Source organism: Haliotis rubra, unplaced genomic scaffold, assembly GCF_003918875.1.
Source record: "Haliotis rubra isolate DU_JTF1 unplaced genomic scaffold, ASM391887v1 Scf150, whole genome shotgun sequence".
NCBI classification, from domain to species: Eukaryota; Metazoa; Mollusca; class Gastropoda; order Lepetellida; family Haliotidae; genus Haliotis; species Haliotis rubra.
In genome coordinates, this window is record NW_025765448.1 from 1245887 (window position 1) to 1266887 (window position 21001).

A 21001-nucleotide genomic window follows, 5' to 3' on the forward strand; every position below is an offset into this window, starting at 1 on the left:
ATAGATATTCAACTCCACTGAACTTCCTGCGTCAATTAACGAACCATCGAGGCGTATCATACCCGATCTCTCTCCAATGTGCATTCATATCGTATCTAGGTCAGTTGACAATGCGACACTATTTACCGTGGCTATCAAAACTCACAGACTTTTTACGGAAAGGTATTGTTTTTAATCAGGTATATTGTACAGGACTCGACGTGTCCGTTTGTAACTGATAGCGTTTGGCCTGGTTTAATGGGACCAGTAATTTTCACTAAACACAAACTCATTCAACAAGCACAAGAAGCATGCTTGATTAAAGGGGTGCAAATATGTCATTAATTCTGACAAGAAAGAGAAATCGATTATTTATAAAATATGTGCAACGACAAAAATATTCCCAAGATTTATGATTTGCTGAAAATACTGATTGCTCCCTCGAGAAGCCAGCTGTACCATTTTATGTATGTAAGATATCAGATAATCACGTGTCACGTCTACTAAAACATTTCGTTATCGACTATTTTAAAAAGGGAGATACCGAGGCGTACTAGTATATAGCTGGATTTAAGGACCTCCGGAAAGGCGGTACCTGTGCTTTAGTCAGGAATAAGTCATATCGATTTTCCTGTACGTACCCGGTCATTCATCACGGCCCAGCAACGGGCCACAATACCTGCGATTGTACCCGGAAGAGAACCTATTTACGTGTACCAGTAATTATACTCAGGCATGTCAAGGGGTTACGATCAATATGATCGAAGCAGATACCGTGGTGACTACCCGGATAGAGGTCACAGCCGCTATAACCGCGACCAGGGATACGAAATGAGCAGACGACCGGTAAGAGCAGACATTTTGTTATTGTTTGAATGGTTTAAATCGAGCGTTGTGTTGGTATGGTACATTTAGAATTATGATTGAGCGTGTATTACGTATGTTTTCATAGTACATAGTACATTGGGTTCTCTAGGTAAAGCGACGTCCATTTGACAATGAATGAACACACACCTGTCCTGATTGACGCAATGGAAAACGCTGGTGGACACACAAAGGGATGGCAGGGTCTCTCTCTGTCTCTGTCTCTGTCTCTGTCTCTCTCTCTGTCTGTCTGTCTGTCTCTCTCTCTCTCTCTCTCTCTCGCTCTCTCTCTCTCTGTCTGTCTGTCTGTCTGTCTCTCTCTCTCTCTCTCTCTCTCTCTCTCTCTCTCTCTCTCTCTCTCTCTCTCTCTCTCTCTCATTTAATCATATTTATTATAAATAGTGTGTTTATATTTACTTATTTACTTACTTAAATACCGTGTCATGTCTACGAAGGTCCGACATCTTCACACCCGGATGTAAATTATCATATAGGACCACCTTGTTATAAAAGATCACTATTGAATTGGTGCTTGTCAGCATGGAATAATTTTTGTGTCATGTCGTCGGAAAAGATAAAAGTAACATATTCCATATTGAGATAACAAATAGGGTTATTTGAGATTTATTTCATTTCTAAACTTTATTATAATTTTCGATTAAAAAACCTGTGCTTACTTGTCACTTCCTCGTTGTCATAACTGTATGATAAAAGGATGTGATATTTCTGATCTAAATGTACCGCTTACCTGCTTTGAAAGAAAGATTGACAACATACTATACTGTACAATATACTATGTCTCATAGTGGAGATGATTGTCAGCTGTATGTTTACACGTAAATACTGTGTGTTATTGAACGTTGTGTATAAGCACATGCCGATGTGTTAATGGACAAAATATTATAGCACGTCTCCTTGTGAAAGTGTTTGTCAGCTATAGTGTTTATAGAACGTTACGAATAAACGAAAAAAATCCATCCATGTTTTGCACGTTCAGGACACATTACAAGGTGAAAATTATTGTATTGTAGAATTTACAGGAACTATAGAGTGTGCGCTGACCACCGAGAAACAACATATTCCAGAGTATAAGTGATAATATTCTAAACATATCGTAAATTTTGCGCGTAAACTCTGTGTTTATTGAACGCTGTGTAAAAACCTCACATAAAACCCCCCATAAAGTTCTGAATATTTTGTAGTTTTTGCACAGAGACATGACATATTTATTGACCTCATATAAACACATCCTAGTTTGTTGGTGATTTTATACATCCACTTAATTCTCACGCAGACGCCATGTTGTTATCCCTCACAGACACCACGTTCCGCACCTCGTCACAGACGTAACGTCACTATTGGGAATATTACACAAGTTTATGTTAACTTTGAACATGTCCACATAAAAATCAATGATAATCATTAATCAATATCAGCGTGGTCAGTCAAGCCATGGACCATATCAACATGCCTGTTCACGCACTACGGATGTCACCTATCTATATATAGGTGCAGCAGTTTTTTGAACAATATGACGGTACAAATTAATATTTCCTTCCGATGTTTTCCGAGCGCTTGGTCGTATTATATTGAGAGAGTTTTCGTCTGTAAGCAGGATGTATATTTTCAACTATTTTGTATTTTGTGCTAAGTCCACACTGGGCACATATAAATCTTTCCTTATGGGCCCATCTACTTTTTTGTCATTGTTTGGTCTGTATGCATGTTGCATATTACTTAAACACTGCTTAAAGGTGTCGCTCCAGGTAGATTGCGATTTGTGTCATGTTTCCCAGTGTCATTACATATGTTCTTAAGGTCACGTTCGAAGCACACTCTGTATTGATTACCTGTATTGATTACCTGCGCAATATGTTTTCAACATAATCGTGATTTGTTTAAAATTTACTAAACATGTATCAGTGAGAAACTGGGTCATCCACTGAGAGTACGTTTATGATGTACCTGTTGTTTAATTATATACCTGTCGTGATGACGTAACATGTTGTGTATCAGTGATACGTATCGTGACGTTGTGGTGTAATTGTACATAGAGCTACTGAACAACATTAGAAACGCATCACACTAAAAGGCACTGACGATGCTGAGATACCACGGGTACATTTCATTCTGACCGGGATATTTCGTATTATATGGGTGGTGCGTTTCTAATGTTGTTTAGTATATTACTCCGAAATATATGTACTACATGAGCCTAGTAACATTGTTTGACATTGTAGTGTACTTGTACTTACAGTCATGACACAAACATATACGTTACAATAGGAACCAGGGATATTGTTGACATTGTAGTGTACTTGTACTTAGAGTCATCACACAAACATATACGTTACTATAGGAACCAGGGATATTGTTGACATTGTAGTGTACTTGTACTTAGAGTCATCGCACAAACATATACGTTACTATAGGAACCCGGGATATTGTTGACATTGTAGTGTACTTGTACTTAGAGTCATCACACAAACATATACGTTACTATAGGAACCAGGGATATTGTTGACATTGTAGTGTACTTGTACTTAGAGTCATGACACAAACATATACGTTACTATAGGAACCAGGGATATTGTTGACATTGTAGTGTACTTGTACTTAGAGTCATCACACAAACATATACGTTACTATAGGAACCAGGGATATTGTTGACACTGTAGTGTACTTGTACTTAGAGTCATGACACAAACATATACGTTACTATAGGAACCAGGGATATTGTTGACATTGTAGTGTACTTGTACTTACAGTCATCACACAAACATATACGTTACTATAGGAACCCTTGATATTGTTGACATTGTAGTGTACTTGTTCTTAGAGTCATCGCACAAACATATACGTTACTATAGGAACCAGGGATATTGTTGACATTGTAGTGTACTTGTACTTAGAGTCATCACACAAACATATACGTTACTATAGGAACCCGGGATATTGTTGACATTGTAGTGTACTTGTACTTAGAGTCATGACACAAACATATACGTTACTATAGGAACCAGGGATATTGTTGACACTGTAGTGTACTTGTACTTAGAGTCATCACACAAACATATACGTTACTATAGGAACCAGGGATATTGTTGACATTGTAGTGTACTTGTTCTTAGAGTCATGACACAAACATATACGTTACTATAGGAACCAGGGATATTGTTGACATTGTAGTGTACTTGTTCTTAGAGTCATCGCACAAACATATACGTTACTATAGGAACCAGGGATATTGTTGACATTGTAGTGTACTTGTACTTAGAGTCATCGCACAAACATATACGTTACTATAGGAACCCTTGATATTGTTGACATTGTAGTGTACTTGTACTTACAGTCATCACACAAACATATACGTTACTATAGGAACCAGGGATATTGTTGACATTGTAGTGTACTTGTACTTAGAGTCATCGCACAAACATATACGTTACTATAGGAACCAGGGATATTGTTTGACATTGTAGTGTACTTGTACTTACAGTCATGACACAAACATATACGTTACTATAGGAACCCGGGATATTGTTGACACTGTAGTGTACTTGTACTTAGAGTCATCACACAAACATATACGTTACTATAGGAACCAGGGATATTGTTGACACTGTAGTGTACTTGTACTTAGAGTCATGACACAAACATATACGTTACTATAGGAACCAGGGATATTGTTGACACTGTAGTGTACTTGTACTTAGAGTCATGACACAAACATATACGTTACTATAGGAACCAGGGATATTGTTGACATTGTAGTGTACTTGTACTTAGAGTCATCACACAAACATATACGTTACTATAGGAACCAGGGATATTGTTGACACTGTAGTGTACTTGTTCTTAGAGTCATCGCACAAACATATACGTTACTATAGGAACCAGGGATATTGTTGACATTGTAGTGTACTTGTACTTAGAGTCATCAGACAAACATATACGTTACTATAGGAACCAGGGATATTGTTGACATTGTAGTGTACTTGTTCTTAGAGTCATGACACAAACATATACGTTACTATAGGAACCAGGGATATTGTTGACATTGTAGTGTACTTGTACTTAGAGTCATCACACAAACATATACGTTACTATAGGAACCAGGGATATTGTTGACATTGTAGTGTACTTGTTCTTAGAGTCATGACACAAACATATACGTTACTATAGGAACCAGGGATATTGTTGACATTGTAGTGTACTTGTACTTAGAGTCATCACACAAACATATACGTTACTATAGGAACCAGGGATATTGTTGACATTGTAGTGTACTTGTACTTAGAGTCATCACACAAACATATACGTTACTATAGGAACCCTTGATATTGTTGACATTGTAGTGTACTTGTACTTAGAGTCATGACACAAACATATACGTTACTATAGGAACCAGGGATATTGTTGACATTGTAGTGTACTTGTACTTAGAGTCATCACACAAACATATACGTTACTATAGGAACCAGGGATATTGTTGACATTGTAGTGTACTTGCACTTAGAGTCATCACACAAACATATACGTTACTATAGGAACCAGGGATATTGTTGACACTGTAGTGTACGTGTACTTAGAGTCATGACACAAACATATACGTTACTATAGGAACCAGGGATATTGTTGACATTGTAGTGTACTTGTACTTAGAGTCATCGCACAAACATATACGTTACTATAGGAACCCTTGATATTGTTGACATTGTAGTGTACTTGTACTTACAGTCATGACACAAACATATACGTTACTATAGGAACCAGGGATATTGTTGACATTGTAGTGTACTTGTACTTAGAGTCATGACACAAACATATACGTTACTATAGGAACCAGGGATATTGTTGACATTGTAGTGTACTTGTACTTAGAGTCATGACACAAACATATACGTTACTATAGGAACCAGGGATATTGTTGACATTGTAGTGTACTTGTACTTAGAGTCATCACACAAACATATACGTTACTATAGGAACCAGGGATATTGTTGACATTGTAGTGTACTTGTACTTAGAGTCATGACACAAACATATACGTTACTATAGGAACCAGGGATATTGTTGACACTGTAGTGTACTTGTACTTAGAGTCATCACACAAACATATACGTTACTATAGGAACCAGGGATATTGTTGACATTGTAGTGTACTTGTACTTAGAGTCATGACACAAACATATACGTTACTATAGGAACCAGGGATATTGTTGACATTGTAGTGTACTTGTTCTTAGAGTCATCACACAAACATATACGTTACTATAGGAACCAGGGATATTGTTGACATTGTAGTGTACTTGTACTTAGAGTCATCACACAAACATATACGTTACTATAGGAACCAGGGATATTGTTGACATTGTAGTGTACTTGTACTTACAGTCATGACACAAACATATACGTTACTATAGGAACCAGGGATATTGTTTGACATTGTAGTGTACTTGTACTTACAGTCATGACACAAACATATACGTTACTATAGGAACCCGGGATATTGTTGACATTGTAGTGTGCTTGTACTTAGAGTCATGACACAAACATATACGTTACTATAGGAACCAGGGATATTGTTGACACTGTAGTGTACTTGTACTTAGAGTCATCACACAAACATATACGTTACTATAGGAACCAGGGATATTGTTGACACTGTAGTGTACTTGTACTTAGAGTCATGACACAAACATATACGTTACTATAGGAACCAGGGATATTGTTGACATTGTAGTGTACTTGTACTTAGAGTCATCGCACAAACATATACGTTACTATAGGAACCCTTGATATTGTTGACATTGTAGTGTACTTGTACTTACAGTCATCACACAAACATATACGTTACTATAGGAACCAGGGATATTGTTGACATTGTAGTGTACTTGTACTTAGAGTCATCGCACAAACATATACGTTACTATAGGAACCAGGGATATTGTTTGACATTGTAGTGTACTTGTACTTACAGTCATGACACAAACATATACGTTACTATAGGAACCCGGGATATTGTTGACACTGTAGTGTACTTGTACTTAGAGTCATCGCACAAACATATACGTTACTATAGGAACCAGGGATATTGTTGACACTGTAGTGTACTTGTACTTAGAGTCATGACACAAACATATACGTTACTATAGGAACCAGGGATATTGTTGACATTGTAGTGTACTTGTACTTAGAGTCATCACACAAACATATACGTTACTATAGGAACCAGGGATATTGTTGACACTGTAGTGTACTTGTTCTTAGAGTCATCGCACAAACATATACGTTACTATAGGAACCAGGGATATTGTTGACATTGTAGTGTACTTGTACTTAGAGTCATCAGACAAACATATACGTTACTATAGGAACCAGGGATATTGTTGACATTGTAGTGTACTTGTTCTTAGAGTCATGACACAAACATATACGTTACTATAGGAACCAGGGATATTGTTGACATTGTAGTGTACTTGTACTTAGAGTCATCACACAAACATATACGTTACTATAGGAACCAGGGATATTGTTGACATTGTAGTGTACTTGTTCTTAGAGTCATGACACAAACATATACGTTACTATAGGAACCAGGGATATTGTTGACATTGTAGTGTACTTGTACTTAGAGTCATCACACAAACATATACGTTACTATAGGAACCAGGGATATTGTTGACATTGTAGTGTACTTGTTCTTAGAGTCATGACACAAACATATACGTTACTATAGGAACCAGGGATATTGTTGACATTGTAGTGTACTTGTACTTAGAGTCATCGCACAAACATATACGTTACTATAGGAACCCTTGATATTGTTGACATTGTAGTGTACTTGTACTTACAGTCATGACACAAACATATACGTTACTATAGGAACCAGGGATATTGTTGACATTGTAGTGTACTTGTACTTAGAGTCATCACACAAACATATACGTTACTATAGGAACCAGGGATATTGTTGACATTGTAGTGTACTTGTACTTAGAGTCATCACACAAACATATACGTTACTATAGGAACCAGGGATATTGTTGACACTGTAGTGTACTTGTACTTAGAGTCATCACACACAAACATATACGTTACTATAGGAACCAGGGATATTGTTGACATTGTAGTGTACTTGTACTTAGAGTCATCGCACAAACATATACGTTACTATAGGAACCCTTGATATTGTTGACATTGTAGTGTACTTGTACTTACAGTCATGACACAAACATATACGTTACTATAGGAACCAGGGATATTGTTGACATTGTAGTGTACTTGTACTTAGAGTCATGACACAAACATATACGTTACTATAGGAACCAGGGATATTGTTGACATTGTAGTGTACTTGTACTTAGAGTCATGACACAAACATATACGTTACTATAGGAACCAGGGATATTGTTGACACTGTAGTGTACTTGTACTTAGAGTCATCACACAAACATATACGTTACTATAGGAACCAGGGATATTGTTGACATTGTAGTGTACTTGTACTTAGAGTCATGACACAAACATATACGTTACTATAGGAACCAGGGATATTGTTGACATTGTAGTGTACTTGTTCTTAGAGTCATCACACAAACATATACGTTACTATAGGAACCAGGGATATTGTTGACATTGTAGTGTACTTGTACTTAGAGTCATCACACACAAACATATACGTTACTATAGGAACCAGGGATATTGTTGACATTGTAGTGTACTTGTACTTACAGTCATGACACAAACATATACGTTACTATAGGAACCAGGGATATTGTTTGACATTGTAGTGTACTTGTACTTAGAGTCATGACACAAACATATACGTTACTATAGGAACCAGGGATATTGTTGACATTGTAGTGTACTTGTACTTAGAGTCATCAGACAAACATATACGTTACTATAGGAACCAGGGATATTGTTGACACTGTAGTGTACTTGTACTTACAGTCATGACACAAACATATACGTTACTATAGGAACCAGGGATATTGTTGACATTGTAGTGTACTTGTACTTAGAGTCATCACACAAACATATACGTTACAATAGGAACCCTTGATATTGTTGACATTGTAGTGTACTTGTTCTTAGAGTCATGACACAAACATATACGTTACTATAGGAACCAGGGATATTGTTGACATTGTAGTGTACTTGTACTTAGAGTCATCACACAAACATATACGTTACTATAGGAACCCTTGATATTGTTGACATTGTAGTGTACTTGTACTTAGAGTCATCGCACAAACATATACGTTACTATAGGAACCAGGGATATTGTTGACATTGTAGTGTACTTGTACTTAGAGTCATGACACAAACATATACGTTACTATAGGAACCCTTGATATTGTTGACATTGTAGTGTACTTGTTCTTAGAGTCATCACACAAACATATACGTTACTATAGGAACCAGGGATATTGTTGACATTGTAGTGTACTTGTTCTTAGAGTCATGACACAAACATATACGTTACTATAGGAACCAGGGATATTGTTGACACTGTAGTGTACTTGTACTTACAGTCATCACACAAACATATACGTTACTATAGGAACCAGGGATATTGTTGACATTGTAGTGTACTTGTTCTTAGAGTCATGACACAAACATATACGTTACAATAGGAACCAGGGATATTGTTGACATTGTAGTGTACTTGTACTTAGAGTCATCGCACAAACATATACGTTACAATAGGAACCAGGGATATTGTTGACATTGTAGTGTACTTGTACTTAGAGTCATCACACAAACATATACGTTACTATAGGAACCAGGGATATTGTTTGACATTGTAGTGTACTTGTACTTAGAGTCATGACACAAACATATACGTTACTATAGGAACCCTTGATATTGTTGACATTGTAGTGTACTTGTACTTAGAGTCATCGCACAAACATATACGTTACTATAGGAACCAGGGATATTGTTGACATTGTAGTGTACTTGTACTTAGAGTCATCGCACAAACATATACGTTACTATAGGAACCAGGGATATTGTTTGACATTGTAGTGTACTTGTACTTAGAGTCATCGCACAAACATATACGTTACTATAGGAACCAGGGATATTGTTGACATTGTAGTGTACTTTGTACTTGTACTTATCATCACACAAACATATACGTTACTATAGGAACCAGGGATATTGTTTGACATTGTAGTGTACTTGTACTTAGAGTCATCGCACAAACATATACGTTACTATAGGAACCAGGGATATTGTTGACACTGTAGTGTACTTGTACTTAGAGTCATCGCACAAACATATACGTTACTATAGGAACCAGGGATATTGTTGACACTGTAGTGTACTTGTACTTAGAGTCATGACACAAACATATACGTTACTATAGGAACCAGGGATATTGTTGACATTGTAGTGTACTTGTACTTAGAGTCATCAGACAAACATATACGTTACTATAGGAACCAGGGATATTGTTGACATTGTAGTGTACTTGTACTTACAGTCATGACACAAACATATACGTTACTATAGGAACCAGGGATATTGTTTGACATTGTAGTGTACTTGTACTTACAGTCATGACACAAACATATACGTTACTATAGGAACCAGGGATATTGTTGACATTGTAGTGTACTTGTACTTAGAGTCATCACACAAACATATACGTTACTATAGGAACCAGGGATATTGTTGACATTGTAGTGTACTTGTACTTAGAGTCATCACACAAACATATACGTTACTATAGGAACCAGGGATATTGTTGACATTGTAGTGTACTTGTACTTAGAGTCATCGCACAAACATATACGTTACTATAGGAACCAGGGATATTGTTGACATTGTAGTGTACTTGTACTTAGAGTCATGACACAAACATATACGTTACTATAGGAACCAGGGATATTGTTGACATTGTAGTGTACTTGTACTTAGAGTCATGACACAAACATATACGTTACTATAGGAACCAGGGATATTGTTGACATTGTAGTGTACTTGTACTTAGAGTCATGACACAAACATATACGTTACTATAGGAACCAGGGATATTGTTGACATTGTAGTGTACTTGTACTTAGAGTCATGACACAAACATATACGTTACTATAGGAACCAGGGATATTGTTGACACTGTAGTGTACTTGTACTTACAGTCATGACACAAACATATACGTTACTATAGGAACCAGGGATATTGTTGACACTGTAGTGTACTTGTACTTACAGTCATGACACAAACATATACGTTACTATAGGAACCAGGGATATTGTTGACATTGTAGTGTACTTGTACTTAGAGTCATGACACACAAACATATACGTTACTATAGGAACCAGGGATATTGTTGACATTGTAGTGTCCTTGTACTTAGAGTCATCACACAAACATATACGTTACTATAGGAACCAGGGATATTGTTGACATTGTAGTGTACTTGTACTTAGAGTCATCACACAAACATATACGTTACTATAGGAACCAGGGATATTGTTGACATTGTAGTGTACTTGTTCTTAGAGTCATGACACAAACATATACGTTACTATAGGAACCAGGGATATTGTTTGACATTGTAGTGTACTTGTACTTACAGTCATGACACAAACATATACGTTACTATAGGAACCAGGGATATTGTTTGACATTGTAGTGTACTTGTACTTACAGTCATGACACAAACATATACGTTACTATAGGAACCAGGGATATTGTTGACATTGTAGTGTACTTGTACTTAGAGTCATCACACAAACATATACGTTACTATAGGAACCAGGGATATTGTTGACATTGTAGTGTACTTGTACTTAGAGTCATCAGACAAACATATACGTTACTATAGGAACCAGGGATATTGTTGACATTGTAGTGTACTTGTACTTAGAGTCATCACACAGAAAGATAGGTAACTTCACAACATAGCGGGTATCAACTGATTTATTTGCTTGTGTAGGCGTGACTGGTATACCATTACCTTGAATTATTTCTGTAAATAGTATGAATACAATCTATTAAGGTGACTGGCTAAAACAATCTACGAAGATCAATAGTATCAATATAATACACTACTGATTTCAAATCACAGCCTTCTCAAGTTTCACTTCTATTTTAAGACAATTGTCTGGGATTTTAAATAAAATAAACCTAAGTAATGACAGGTATATGTACAGTATACTACGTTTTAGACGAACAACGCTTATAACGAACTGACAGTTTGTCCCGGCCTCTGGTATATTTAAGTCGAAAAGAAAACTAAACTCGAAATGTATAATATCTCTAACGCACAGTCTTGCACCAAACCCCACCTCAGTGACCAGGATATAAAATGGTCGGACCCTTATGGGAGCGTAACATAGTTCTAACACGCCTGTGATAATGAATATAGTGTCCACACTAGACATGTTATCTTATACCTGGGTACTTGCCAACACACTTGAGAGTATTTGTTACTGTGTGATTTACACACCACACGTCATCCAGGCAGCAAACTGGTGCAATAATATTCAATGAGGCCTGTGTTTGTTTTCCTGATGTGGCTACATATTTATATCACCCCGTCATGATTCTCAATGACGTCATGGAATTATCAAACGTTGGTTATATGCAAGGTAAAATATCTTCGGATGTAACGAGCGCATTCATTTCGGTATATCCAAACTTCGTTATACCGGAACTGTTCAAGAGAACCAATTCATATGAACAACGTTTTACAGGGCTTCCTCTACGTACAGAGAATGTGTAGACAGTTGTAAATAGTTATCACTTTCGGTCCCACGGGATGTAGACAAACATGAAATAAACATGGTTTACAGAAGAAACCCAGTTATTAAAGTATCGTAATATAATGTAATGAAAAGAAGCCCAGGGACCTGCACTATTGTAGACTTACATGGGCTGTATAGATATATACGTGTATTTGTTTCGTGGTCTGTGAAAAATACTACAGATACAGTTGAAGACAGTTAAACAATGCTCATGCAAACAGCATGTACGTTACAGTTTATAATCAATGTCTGAAATTCTTTGCTCAGTTATACGTCCTACCTATAATAACTGTTCTTCACAACGTCTCATAAGATCCCGATATCATTCCTCAGGCTGGGACTCCTGAATTATCAGGAACTTTGAATGGGCTATGCAAGAGTGAGTGAGTATGGGTTTACGCCGCTTTTAGCAATATTCCAGCCATATGGCGGTGGTCTGTAAATAATCCAGTAATCAACAGCATGAGCATCGATCTGCGCAATTGGGATACGGTGACATGTGCCAGCGACCATGACCTCCCAATCCCGTTACTCGCCTCTTAGGACAAGCATGGGTATTGAAGACCATTTCTAACTCGGATCATCATGGGTACAAAACTATGCAGCCAGTGTTAGCGTTTTGCTGTTGCGGGAAGAAGTGATGGTGAAACAGACAATGGAATTTAATAATCATTTCATTTTTCAAAGATGTTAAAAAAACACAAACTCGGTATACCTACTTTTACGCAGTTTATGAATGAATTATGCGTGAACTATCGTTTCTTATAAAAACAACAATTGGCATATTCAGTATCAAGAACTGTTCTACACTTCCAGGATTACGACGACTACGACGACCGTCGAGGAAGGGGTGGTCACGACAACGCAGCATACTACCACGACGACGGTCCTAAGGGGCGGGGCGGAGGGAAAGGCAAACAGAATGATTACATGGTAGAGGAAAGCCCCAAGAAGGCAAAAGGCAAACGCAAAGGTAACTGAATTTATACATGTGGGCTTGGTTACCCTCAGTCTTTAGTGAGCTATCGAAAACGGTTACGGGCTCCAGTTTCTGGGCATAGATCTTCTAGCCCCGGGCTCCAGGCTCCAGGCTCTGGACAGCAAATTCACGGTCACTGACACCGGACACCAGAGTTCAGAGGGTATGTGTTCCGGACAGTACCTATTGTTCCCTAGGCTATAGCCTGTCTCACAGTCCCTGAATAAACACTATTTTCGACTCCATCCCGCCCTCACTGTAATGGTGCAGCCCTAAATGAAGCAAGTCTAGATTTTCAACGGTGTCATCTCAACGGGGCTCATCTTTGGTTAAAATGGTGATGTTTCTTTCCATCAAAAATTATACATTTTCAGCCTTAGGGTTACCTTGTTGTTACAAGTGTATATTTAAACATCGATTCTGAATGAGGTACGATACCCGATATCAGTGTCAATTGAGATAACAAATTCATTCCTGGATTCAGAGAGAATCACGGCAAAGTGTGCAGAGTTGTCTCCCTTAGCTGTGACAGGATCCGCTGGTAGTTGGTTAGAACCTCAGATTAACCTGATTTCGTTTAGTTAACAAAGCCTCCATGGGTATAATCCATATGATACATGAATGAGCTTAAGGGTCTGTTTCCTTACATTTGAGGGTGACACGCAGTTACGTAACTGACATAATGTTGACGATACAATTACACTCACTCAATCAATCCAGTTTAAGAATAAACATTTACATTCAATGCATGATATTAGTATTTTAACTAAACGAGTGTCTCACTGAGTTGGGGGCGGTGGGGTAGCCTAGTGGTTAAAGCGTTCGCTCGTCATACCGAAAACCCGGTTTCGATTCCCCATATGGGCACAATGAGTGAAGCCCATTTCTGGTGTCCCCCGTCGTGATGTTGCTGGAATATTGCTAAAACTAAATTCACTCAACTCAAGCTCACTGAATTGCGTGTTGCTATCGCACATGCGACACCTAGTGTTACAACGCCTCACGGATCTAATCTAGAGCCGTAAACAGGTGACTAACAAGCGTGTATATTTTTAAACCACTATATGTAATTGCCGCAACAGGTGGTTTTCGTACGAGTGCAATTGAAACAAGATACCGCAATGGTCGATTGACGTCATTCAAGTGTTGAAGTGAACAGACATGAATCAGAACTATCTATCGATAACGTTTAAGGGAACGCCTCTATTGGTCAGCGATGGTCCGCGATAACACCTGTCTTCAGTAAAGATCATACGCTGGCTTGATAACATATTACCTGACCTCGGTCTTGTAGAGCCCCGGGCGTAATGACACAATGTCCGACAGATACAGACATGCTAATGTTTACACGTTGATCTTCCTAAAGGAGCTCAGCTGTACATGAACAGCCAAACCTCTAATACCCCGAGGGTCGTTGGGTCTGATCTAGAGATTAAAAGGAAGCCATCGATCGGTAACCAAGGGCTGGAAGACGTGACCAATTACGTCATTCTTTCTAGTGTAATAGCCTCCAGTCGGAACCTATGTGTTCATACCCGTACGATCAAAAGTCATGATAATGTAAACCAATTCTGTCAGGATCACACGAGGCGCTTGGAAAGCCTAGTGGTAAAGATTAAGGTTATCCATTCGCCGAGTCCGGGTTTTATTCCATCGGTACATTGTTTGAAACCTATTTCTGGTGAGATGTTGGATTAGTATATTGATGTGATTTCGGTAAATCCTCGTTTTTCAGAATACGAATTAGATGTTTTTATGTAAAAACTTACAAACACCACTTAAAGAATAGGCAAAACTCAAAGGTGGCTAAAGGCTGATTTTAGAAATGTTAATGAAGCGTATTCTTAGGCGAGCACGTCTTTGTTTGACATAAGATGATTTAATGGAAAATGATGTTAAAATCAGTACAGATATTTACTAACAATTCATATTGTGTCACGGATATAGTCATTGATAGATCTTCCTTTAAGTTTGTCACTCGTTTCAGCGAAACATATGTCTTTAGTCATGCAGGAATCCCCAAACCTCCGATAAGATAAGAAAAGACTAGCTGTCATTCATTCGAGTTTGTGTAATAATTTCGAACCAGTTTTTTTTAAATTTTCCAGTAAGCCATGAAGGGTTTCGTCCTCTTGTCCCTGTACATCCTTGGTCCGGCTGAAGTATAACAGTAGTGACTTGTGCATTAGGTAGTTGAGTATAGCGGTGTCTTAATGTCTGCATACATACAGATGATGTGACAATGTAAACACGGCGTATTGTTTGTTTACAGCACTGACTATAGCAATCAAGCCTATATACATTGTTTGTTTACAGCACTGACTATAGCAATCAAGCCTATATACATTGTTTTTTTGTCTTTTGCTTAACGTCAAACTCAGCAATAGTCCAGCTACATGACTGCGATCTATAAATAATCGAGTCTGAACCAGACAATCCAGTGATTGGCAATATGAGCATCGATAATTTGGATACGATGACACGTGTCTACCAAGTCAGCAAGCTTGACCACACGATCCCGTCAGTCGACAAGAAATATGTTCCTGAAGACCAGTTCTACATATGTCCATGCATATATACATGTCACGCCAACATCAAGTCACGCACGCCGTCTTACAGTCACGATAGTTTAATCAAAGTCATGAAGTAGTCCAATGATGAATTTAGTGAAGTCACTTTAACCCAAGAACCCGTGAAGATCTGGGTTAGAATTGGTCTTCAGTAACCCATGCTTGTCATAAGAGGCGACTAACGGGATCGGGTGGTCAGGCTCGATGACACACGTCATCGTGTCCAAATTGAGCAGATCGATGTTGATCACTGGATTGTCTATTCCAGATTCGATTATTTACAGACACCCCCATATAGCTGGAATATTGCAGAGTGTGGCGTAAAACTAAACTCACTCACGAAAAGAAATCGGCGTAGCTCAATATGAATAAACGTGAGACTCTCTCATTTGTTCATTTGATTTGCGTGACATGAGATAGTAGATGCACCTGTAGTCTCAACACCGAAGTCATCATGTCTATTTGAGAACATAGTCACTGCCTCGCGAACACTCAATGGTGTTTTACAACGTTCTGTGTAACTCAATACGAATAGAATTCCAACACAAACACGCCCTGTTTAGTCAGTAAGAAAGTATACACACATCTCAGGGCCTATTATTAGCCTAGTGCGTCTGACGAGTCACGATATAAACTTACCTGTTATCTAGAAGGGCTTCCGTGTGCCCAACCTTTGGTTGATCGTGATGAGGTCGGGTGCTTACATGTATGACTAACCCATGATATCAGAGACTTGTTCATTCTTATAATGTTCGGGTGATGTACTTATAATACATTCACCAATAGGCGGTGTAAATATACATAAACAGGCTGTGTTTAAAGCGGTTTTAGTACCACGTATTTTAGTGCTGAGTCAGGCGTAGATGATGTGGAGAGTTGAGAAACGCTGTCATTGAAGGGACGGATTAATAGTGATTCAGAATGGGTGAGATTGAGTGGAGTGAAACTGGATGTATGTCGTGTTTAAAAGAATTACACTTCCATTTCGTTTTGCGATATCATGCATACCCAGTCCTACTTGACATAGAGGGGTTATACAGGCAAGAATGGCTCTGTTTGTTATGTAACGCTGCGCAGAAATATTACAGCGATATGATACCGGTCTGTAAATGATCTGGACCAGACAATCCAGTGATCAACAGCATCAGTCTACGCCATAGGGATACGATGAGTTGATCTTCAGTAACCCATGCTTGTCGTGAGAGGCAACTAACGGGATCGGGTGGTCAGGCTCACTGACTTGGTTTACACATGTCATCGGTTCCCAATTGCGCAGATCGATGTTCATGGTGTGATCACTGGATTGTCTGGTCCAGACTCGATTATTTACAGACCGACGCCATATAGCTGGAGTATTGCTGAGTGCTAACTAAACTCACTCACTAAACTTGGTGACAGGGAAATTTGGTAACCAGTGGCTACATGTCTGCCCGTCATGCAGAAGACACGGGTTCGACTCCCCTTCATGGTACAATGTATGAAGCCCTTTTTGTGCCTTGATGAAATTAAATGTGTTGAAAGCGGCGTAAAACAATACTCAGGCACATAGTATGTTTGGTATCCTAGTGGTCGACACATCCAGACTCGATTATCTACAGACCGCCGCCATATAGCTGGCATATCGCTGAGTGCGGCGTAAAGCTAAACTCACTCACTCACTACATCAGTGTTTTCCAATTTCTAAATCCAAAAATTAGCCAAGCATGACCCATGTTATGTAGAGGAAGAAAGCCCTCTTTTGATTTCACGAGGTGGGTACGTTTTTTCAGTCGTTAGATATACATGCTTCACTGTATGTGTAATATTGCTGTGTAAATGGCATTCTTGGAAGAAGGAATTCAGTGTTCACTACAACGATGGAGTGTGTTATTCACACGGGTGTCAGGAATTTCTGGGTCAGGGTGCAGTGTACACGCTACAGTAACTTCCTTAACAGCGACACCTGAATAGATCCCAATACAACTAACTCTCTGAAGCGGAACAAGGGGGGATCCTTAGTCTCACAGTCCCTGAGCCACATGATTTTCCCTACTGCCTAGCCCTCCTGCAATGCTAAAGCTGTAAATAAAGCAAGTGTAGATTTCTTCAGGTTCTGATTCTCCCATCTCATTGGGACTCCGTTTCACTTCAAATGTTACCATCAAAATTATATATACTGGTATTCAGAGACTAAGCGTTGGTCGGAGGTCTTGTGGGGGCACTGGGGATCCTGTACAATTCGGGGTTTCACAGTGGAGACATCTGTGCTTTGTGTTCAGTTCTTGGTGATACTTCCTTGTCGCGAAAGCTGGCTTTGTCCTAGACTAACGTGGAGTCTCTGAAATGGAAATATTTGACAGAAAAAACAAACAGGTATTACATCATCTACATAAACTATGAAGGAGCATAGAGACATTTTCAGAACAGGAGTATCATAGTCGTTCCAGTCTTGCCGTGAGGTTTATCATGTACTTGAAATGTTATCTTAGTTCACTATTGGTGGACTTGGCGAGGTCGAAGAATGATTACCCTGTATAATCATCTGTTCAACAAATGTACAGTACTGGCCAAAAATAACTGACCCTTCGTCATTGTATGTGACTGTAATTTTAGTATTAGGGGAATAGTATTTAATTTATGTCTCAATATGCCTTTTGGAATACACGTTTTTGATGCTGTACATTTGAATCCGCATATGTTTCAATTTCACAAAAGGAGCACTGTCATTGCCTTGTACATATTCAATTTCTGGGAACGTAGCGCAGTTATAGTAGAACAGACGTTAAAATTTGTTGCTATATTGTAAATAATCAATTCTGTAGCAGACAATCAAGTGGTCAACAGCATGAGCATCAATTTACGCAATTGGGATACGATGACATGTGTCAACCAAGTCAGCGAGCCTGACCACCCGATCCCGTTAGTCGCCTCTTACGACAAGTATGGGTTACTGTATAGACCAATTCTAACCCGGACCTTCACGGGTATATCTTGATCAGTCATTATTGGTGAAACCCATCTTAGAGGATCAATTTGTCTCGTTGTAGAAGATTGTGAATGGACCAATTCTAACCCGGATCCTCGCGTTTGCAAAACCAAAAAGCTTCACCTACTGTACCCATATAGGGAATCGACCCCGGGAAGAACCATCGATTTTAACCAGTGAGGGTGCCGAAGTATGTTAGGCCTATCATAGTAAACACTTATAATCCTAACCCCATTTACTACACCTTTATCTCCCCCAACAGACATGCTGTTATATCGGTATGGTGATAATACGACAATCTGGCGACAACGACTTTGAGTGGCAAAAGAGACTTTGAGTGGCAAAAGAGACAGGAATGTGGCGCCGGTTCGCCGTTACAAAATCTCGATCTCTAGGTTGAGCAAAGAGCCATGGAGTTACAATTAACGAGTTTGGGGGTATTGTTTCACGACGTTTGGAGTAGTATTCCAAACACGCCACACCCGACTTGAACAACACTGCGACCTCTAAGATGTCATCTGATAGGTCCTCGTATACCTACACGGATGTTCCGCAAGGTACTGTCTCTATCTTACACTGTGATAAGCTTTAAGCCTGACCCTGGTAGCCAAGGAATCTTAAATTCTGAGATTGTATCGTTTCACTGTCAAACGTCCCTCTGTGGATATAGACACAGCTTCAGATTCCCGTGTCGTTATATATATAATTAGTCGCTGGATCTTGCGTCCACTCTACACCGAAACCTCCTTAATCTGGACCCGTTTGTCCGGTACCCCGTCTTCCGGGTGAATACTGTTGGAAACGCCTCATCCTGGTTCCCGGGCCTCCCATTAGTTTATATAGAGCTCTATAGGAACTAAGGAGAGGCCCGGGAACCAGGATGGAAACGCCTATTTACAATCAAAGGGGTATAACTCCTTACACAAATGATTCGTTTTTCCGGGCGAGTTAAAAAGGAATGGTCTGAATTATCAAAATTCTGTATTACTTATGATCCTGTTTATTTATGATCCTGTCTCCACGGCCGAAACTGCAGAACTAGACTAAAGTCTATGAAAACATATAATTTGATAGAAACAAATAACTCTTCGTTAAAAAGGTGCCTTGGTGGGACCGGAATAACTAACTTTGCTTCATGCTATAGCATTAGAGTTAGTTTTACGCCGCTTTAAGCAATATTCCAGCAATATCACGGCGGGGGACACCAGAAATGGGCTTCACACATTGTACTCATGTTCGGAATCGAACCCAGGCCTTCGGCGTGACGAGCGAACGCTTTAACCACTAGGCTACCTCACCACCCTATGTATAGCATTAGCGATAGGCCAGGGCGAATAGGAAAATGATGTGGTTCAGGGACTGTTACACAGATTACTGAGTGAACTGAAGGGATCAAATAAACAACAGGTACCAGAAATAGATAGGCATGGGTTGTATTACTGAGGACCTGAGGGTCAGGCCTTGATTTGCACAATACAGGCCCCAATGACCAGCCCTCCCGATAGCACTTATATTGCTACATATGTTCGTCATTATAGAATGTCATCGATACGAACCACATTGCGGCACACTGTCGGAACGTTAAGTTGAAGTTTACGCTGTCCATGCAACATTATTCAGTCGACTACAATGTATTTTGTCAAAACGTTACCATCCCGGCGACCAGAGTTAGTGCTAATCGTCACCACTCGCCCCTTTCCGTAGGCTCGAAGAACCTATTCGGCTAGTGTCGGAATAACACGAGTTGGTCACGAATGAGTTCGCGTGGCCATTGCAAAACTATTGCAAACATTACCACTCCACCTCTATGTTTTCGGATGGGTTGTTGGGCTGCGGGTGGGTTGGTGTATCTTAGTGAGTGAGTATGGTTTTACG

The 21001-nt window shown here is 39.0% G+C and overlaps 1 protein-coding gene across 1 annotated transcript in view; it reads left to right on the top strand.

Annotated features, from left to right (window-relative positions):
* The first annotated feature begins 449 nt into the window (after positions 1-449).
* LOC124270265 (choline transporter-like protein 2) overlaps positions 450-21001 on the top strand; it is a 48929-nt gene continuing 28377 nt past the window's right edge. Inside the window, exons 1-2 of the mRNA XM_046705301.1 lie at positions 450-825; positions 13429-13585. Of these exons, the coding sequence (XP_046561257.1) occupies positions 715-825; positions 13429-13585 (268 nt within the window). The 5' untranslated portion in view covers positions 450-714. The remainder of the gene's footprint in view (positions 826-13428; positions 13586-21001) is intronic.